The sequence below is a fragment of the Calidris pugnax genome, unplaced genomic scaffold, assembly GCF_001431845.1.
Source record: "Calidris pugnax isolate Ruff unplaced genomic scaffold, ASM143184v1 scaffold314, whole genome shotgun sequence".
In the NCBI taxonomy this organism is placed as follows: domain Eukaryota; kingdom Metazoa; phylum Chordata; class Aves; order Charadriiformes; family Scolopacidae; genus Calidris; species Calidris pugnax.
Window position 1 is genome coordinate 73,538 of NW_015091027.1, and position 6,553 is coordinate 80,090.

A 6,553-nucleotide genomic window follows, 5' to 3' on the forward strand; every position below is an offset into this window, starting at 1 on the left:
TAATTGTTTTGGGTTAAAAAAAAAAAAAAAAGTGCAGCTGGTGCTGGAACTGGAAGGAACCTCAAAGCAAAGCACTAACACCGGACTCCCTAAATATACCTATGTTGGGGTTTAGAATGACAGGGAACAACATACATTTCCTTCACTCATGTCCTAATTTACTTATGCAGGAACATTGCCACATGGCCTCCCAAGGTTATCTACTTTTTGTTTCCCTGTACCTGTGATGGTGTTGACAACCGTTCGCAGGATAGTTGGAGGTTTTATCAGTTCCTTAAGAATGTTAGACTCTGTTGCCAATGGAAAGCCATTGTCCAGCATCTCCTCCAGCACCTCATAAACCACCACAACATTGTCCTTGATCATCACCTCTGAACAGACACCAAAATAATCCTGTGCAAAAGAAAGAATTACTCAATCTCTGAAAGAGAGTCCTAGTGGTCATTCAGTTCAGTGTCCTCCCACACAGAGGGATTGATTTATTTATCAACCCTCTTCTTGGAGGACTTGAAACAACACTGAATCTCCATGTATTAGTACAATCAGACAGACCCACCACTCTGACAGACATGCACAACTCTGAGCATTCCTCTACCAGTGCCCCTGCAAGCTGGCAAATCACCACATCATCATATCCTCTTATTTCCTTTCTATATAACAAGATTCCCTTTGATAGCTACAAGATCTTTTAGTTAGCACTTAAAAGAGGCTCAACTACAACTGATCAAGCAGCAATATTAATAAGAAAAACTTACTTCCTGCAGCCACTACTGAATTGCGTGTAGCAATGCCTTTCATTAGACTCCAGTACTGGATATTCTTCCTCGGCTGCCCTGGTCTTTACCTACAGTACTCGCAATATTTTAACTGGGCAGTGCTGCTGTTTAAGGAACTCAACCTCTCCTCATCAAAGCTTTTCCTTTACTTTTGTTATAATGTTTGCATACATACAGGCAATAATACAATCATTTCCTTCAATTCTGTATGTATTTTTTTAGAATTTACTCTGATGTGGAAAATAAGGGAAGCACAGCTTCAAACGCTCTGCATATTCTGCAGGTTTGTTTTATAGCAGAATGTTTCTGAAGTCTGTCTAGCACACTACCTGTGTTTTTTCATTCTGATACCACTTGGGATGTACAGACTGCTTGCACACCCTAAGATGTATTAGGCCAACAGCAGAAGTCCAGTATTCTGAGAAGTCTTAAAAATAATTCTATCCATGTAACAAAACTCCCCTTCCTCATAATTTAAGAGGTGTATAAAGCAGAACCTTAGAATGTGAATCACAGAAAATCCACAGACCAGTTTATTCCCCAGCTTCATTCCTCTACTGTTTCTTCAGCTCCTAAACAACAATTAACAATATTAAAGTTTGCAGTAAAAATATGCCAAGTCAAATTGTAAATTTGTAACAAATGTAGGTAATTTGTTGGTTGTGGAAATGTAGGTTCCTTTATTTATGAAATATCTAAGGAGATATTTCAAGATTCAGCATATGTTATGGAAAACATTCCCAATAACTCAGCAATTTTAAAAACTGAACATTTAATTTAATCATAGTTTTATTCTATAGGGATTTCACGTATCTTTCTGGAGAAAGAGCGCACACGAACATAAAGACACCAGGTATTCTGCAGAAAGGATTGTTTATGTAAACTTTGACACTGGTCCTGCACTACAAACTCTATTTCTTTTTCAGACATATCAGGTTTTAACATACAGCCAAGCCAGTAAGGGCACACTCTTGCCTTTGTCCTCTCACAAAAAACAAGACCTAAGCGACTGACATAGTATGCTTTTAGCCTGAACAACCAATCCACTCCCTGAACTCAGTGAAACAGAACTCAGCCTACACTCCTGTTCTGATTGGCACCTGGGAAGCAAAAGCTCACATGATACCCACATTTCCTGGATTCTGGTAGGATGCTGGTCACAAGACATTCCAAATGCAGACTACACAATCCTGTTGTTGAAGACAGACATCTCCACTATTTCTCCTAACTGCCCGGAAGGCCTGTCGGCTGTGGCACGGAGGGAATAAGGCTGCTCTGGGCCAACTCCTGTGACTCACTTCTTTAAGAAGCCGAAGGAGAAATATCACTAAATATTCCAAAGAATATCACTAGATGTAGGCACTCAGTGACACATGGCTACGAACCGCAAAACCTCCTTATGAGAACACGACCAGCTTGGTCTTAGCTCATAGCTTCCAGAAGAGTCAAGGCTTCAAAACAGAAATAACAGCTCTCAGTCGGTGGAAGGTCCTTCCTGTGAGCATTGACTTATCTCGGATCCATCGCTATCCGAAGCGGTGCATTCCTGACTGAGCAAGCCCGAAGGCCCACTCTAGATCCCCACAGGTGCAGGATAAGAATTAAGAGGTGGGAAAAAAAAAAAAAGAGAAAACCAATTGCCGGCAACTTGAAGAGAACCCTTTTCTCCCCCTGACTCGTCCTCCTCCAAACCACGGCAGCGACGGTGCAGGAACTCGATGACGAAGAGAGGCGGCACCTCACTCTGGATAACGGCCACGAAGAAGATTTTGTGGCGGTAAACACTGAGGAGGTAATGGTGTGGCGTGGGGATCACCGGCGGCACGTTTTCTGCCTCTGACGCCCTCTCCTGCGCCTCGAAGAAGTAGTCGCAGACGGAGCGGCTGACGACGCTCTTCCAGTGCTTCTCCAGGAAGATGTCCCCCGAGGCGTTGATGAGGAAAAGGCTGTGGATCATGGCTGCGGCGGGGCCCTCCCGCTGCGGCGGCCGGAGCGAGGAGCAGAGCAACCCGGCTTCCCCTCCGCACACCGCTTCAGCGGCTGCTCGCGCCCGCCTCCTTCCCACCACAAACTCCGCCTCCGCCCCACCACTTGCACGCTGATTCGCAGCGCGGAAAGTTTCACCTCTGCGGGAGGGGCCTGGCCAGCGAGCCCTCTGATTGGCCCAGGATGGACGTGCGGACGATGACGCAGTAGAAAGACACGCTGCGCCCAGCTCCGATTGGGCCAGCAACCTGCCCGGGCACGCGCCCCGCCAGCTGAGGCGCCCGCGCCCCGACACCGTGTCAGCCGCCGCCCAGCAGGGGGCGCTGAGGAGCGCCTCCGCCGCGCTCGGGAGAGCCCCGCCCACCGCCGCGCCACGAGCACGCGCCGCCCCCGCGGGTCCGGTCCCCCGGCGGCCCGGTCTACCCCCCCCGCCCGGCTCGGGACAGCAGAGCCGGCGGCCCCGAGACCCGCGCCTGCTTCCCGTTCTTTTACGGGCAGCCTTTCCTGGGGTAGGCAGCTTTGCGCAGTCCGTTAGAACGTGTTCAGTGACCCGGATTGGGGTCGAACCTCTTCCGCTGCATCGTTTTGCTGGTTTGTTCACCGCGGAGCAAGACCGCTACGGAAAACACCATCCAGCGGGAACAAAAATGACAACGGTCATGCAAAATGCACCTAAAACCCGTGCCAAGCCCACCCCTTTGCACAACTAGAGCAGGTGCTCCACGTCCATAGAGCACATCTCTGCACTTCCAAGTCAGGCAGATGCCATCACAAATAACTTTCCAATTTTACTACTCTGCTGGGAACAAACATGAATACAAGAACAACGAAAAATAAGCCCTTTCTATCCCATTAAATAAGGTGTGCAGGCTTTATTCCAGGGGAAGACGGAGGACTGCCTGCTGGTCCAGCACCGGAAGGGTCGGGTCTGGATCTTCACAACCAACTGCAAACCCTGTAAGCAGAGATATCACCAGTTCTGGGAGATGAGTATGCTACTGGTCTGACTGGAATGGAAAACTGCAGGGTCAGAGTTTATGTTAGACCTTATTTTCTATTGATACATTGTACCTATTTTTCCTCCCAAACCGGGCAGAGGTCAGTTCATTTACTCTGACATTACCTTTTAATACTATTGTATGCATACCTCCTGATTTAAAGTATCAAATAATTCAACATGCGATAGGTAAGTTTTTCGCTGTAGCAGAAAATAATGGAGAAATGACCTATATATTAATTTCTCTTTTACAGACAGTCATGATTTATATCATATGCATTTTTTAAAACATCAAATTACTGTAATGAATCAACAAAGGGGTAATAACTTGTATTTTAATTACAACGCTTCTAAATTCAAAATAATTATTTATTATTTTAATGTGATCACTTTTATCACAAAGGTATTGTAAAGATTATTGTATCAGTCTATGAGACTCTTGGAGACTCTTGTGTTAACGGGAGTCATATAGGTATCACAAACGGTAAGCACTAGCACATAAACTGACCAACAACATAAAACCTTTATATATTTGGCTCTCTGAGAAACTCAATCCTTTCTGCTTTTAACCTGGACCTTAAAATCACCAGTCACGGGAAACGTCTTTTCAATATGGGCATTTCTTTTTTGTCTCATGAAACACAATTCAGTTTTGACTGTATTATACATTACTTAAAAACTGCCATTTCCCTCTGACTGCTTGCATCCATCATCACAATTGTCAGTATTTTACCTAGTTCATGATGTGGTCAATTTTTATGTCTCTTACGGTTACTTCAGTTTCTTTAGCCATCAAGAAGGTTGGTGCCAACACCAAAGCAACCACAGGCGAATTAATTATTTCTGCACACCAGAGGAAAAGGTGAAATATGTTTCTGCTTTAAAATCAGACAGGTTTATTAAAGTATCTTGCTGACACCTGCAGAGAATAATTTGGAGTTACACCACTGTACTGCTGCAGAAATACTGCCTGGCTGCTTCCAAATTGCTAGCATGGTTTTGTTCTGAAAGTCAGCCTCCACAGTGGCTTGGGAGCTTAAACAAACTGGAACCTAAAAGGAGAACACAGTAGAAGGTACTGCCAGAACAGAATTTCATTTTGCTGAACCCCCAGAGAAACCTAAGTAGAAAGAGCAGTGTGCCAGTCCCTACACTGTCTTTATGATAAAACAATTCTTTACCATCTGCAGTTTGCCATATGCAGATGATTTAGCTTGTGCTGTGAAAATAAAAAAGGCCATTTTTAAATTTATAACAGTCAACAGAAAACAAGGTCCTAATAATAACCTACCGCCAATTTTGAAACAGAATAGTGCTGACAGACTGATACTCTGTTGAAGATACATAACTGGGTTTCACTGTTATGTACTGAATCCTCTGAGTCTTGCTTTACTTTCTTATCTGGAAATTATGTTTATATCTCCATTACCTTTTTTGAATACAGCACCACAGTCTTGTAATTTAAGGCACTGAAAGTCATGCAGCATAGAGCCACCTGAATTTTGAAGGCTCAAGAAGAGGTGGGAGAAGAGATTAATTTGTAGGGAGAATTCAATTCTGCCAAAACAAGGCCAGACCTCTGTAGTCTACATGGCAGACAGAGAACTCTGTACAGTGCCTTGTACAACAGCATCTCAGACTCCATTGGCTTCAAGTAGTAACTAACTCACCGAGAACATTTAATTTTTACACTGAAAAACCTAATCTGTTAAAACATCAAAAGAGTTCCTCTTGCTCAAAAGAGAAATTTCTCACCTCAAGACACTAAAGCAAGCCATTCAGAAAACGTCACAAGTTTGCTTTATCAACTCTGTCTCCACAACGTTTCTTAAGATTCTATTTTTTCTTTTCTAAAAAGGGAAGTTCACGTGAAACTTTACACAGTAGTTGTGCTACTGGTGAAAAAGCGATGGTGAAAATCGCCTGCTCCATAAGGTGTGCACACCACGGGCAAACAGAGGCAGAGGTTAGAAATGGTTAGAGAACTGCAAGCAGCACGGAACTATTCGGGATGGATACAAACCCGAGATTCTTTCAATCAAGTATAACCTAGGACACGATGCTGCAAAATGAGAATTTGCTCATTTCCGCCAGCTTCCAGCCCCTGCTAGCCTCTTGCCGCTCCTCTGCGGCGCAGGGGAAGCAGGGGCCCGGGGCCGGCCGCCGCTCTCGGGGGGAAAGTCCCGCTCGGTTCCAGGGACAAGCGGCGGCTCCGCGGGGCCGGGACCAAAGCGCCCAGCGAGCTCGCAAGTTACTTCCCTGGAGAACAGCTCATGTTTCGGCAGCGAATTTTCACTCTACAAAGTAAAACGTACCAAAACCGTCAGAAAGTCACACAAATTACCTCACAGAGATGCCCCAGGGCGGAGCAGCCGCGGTGCAGGCGAGGCGCGGCGGCTGCCAGAGCTGAACGGCGCCGTGACTTCGGGATTCCGCATCCCCCCCGCACCTTCACCTCGGGAAAACCCGGACCCGCCGTCCCGAGCGCGAGCTTAATTAAGCCCCAGACGTGATTTCCTACTTACAGGCTACAACCGCCCGTCGCCAGAGCGCCATGCTCGTCCCGCGCCCCGCCGATCCCGCCTGCCCGGCGGCGACGGGAGCAGCCGGTAGCCTTGTCCCTGCGGGCCCGGAGCGCGGGAGCTCCCGCTCGAGCGCCCTTTCCAGCCAGCCCTCGCTGAGCGCCACCGCCCGCCCTGGCCCGGCCCCATACGCTCTGCCCACACGGGGCCGCGGGCCGCCCCCGCCGGCCGCCCCCGCCAGCCGGCCCCGGGACAGCGGTGCCCTCTCCGGG

General features: G+C 47.1%; 2 protein-coding genes across 2 annotated transcripts in view; both read right to left on the reverse strand.

Annotated features, from left to right (window-relative positions):
* Nucleotides 1–2,876, reverse strand: part of AP3M2 (adaptor-related protein complex 3, mu 2 subunit) — an 8,689-nt gene extending 5,813 nt beyond the window's left edge. The window contains exons 1-2 of the mRNA XM_014955906.1: nt 2,481–2,876; nt 222–413 (exon numbers count right to left, since the gene is read on the reverse strand). Of these exons, the coding sequence (XP_014811392.1) occupies nt 222–413; nt 2,481–2,733 (445 nt within the window). The 5' untranslated portion in view covers nt 2,734–2,876. The remainder of the gene's footprint in view (nt 1–221; nt 414–2,480) is intronic.
* Nucleotides 2,877–3,058: 182 nt separating this feature from the next.
* Nucleotides 3,059–6,553, reverse strand: part of LOC106896146 (collagen alpha-2(I) chain-like) — a 5,885-nt gene continuing 2,390 nt past the window's right edge. Inside the window, exons 3-4 of the mRNA XM_014955889.1 lie at nt 6,285–6,544; nt 3,059–3,378 (exon numbers count right to left, since the gene is read on the reverse strand). Of these exons, the coding sequence (XP_014811375.1) occupies nt 3,305–3,378; nt 6,285–6,544 (334 nt within the window). The 3' untranslated portion in view covers nt 3,059–3,304. The remainder of the gene's footprint in view (nt 3,379–6,284; nt 6,545–6,553) is intronic.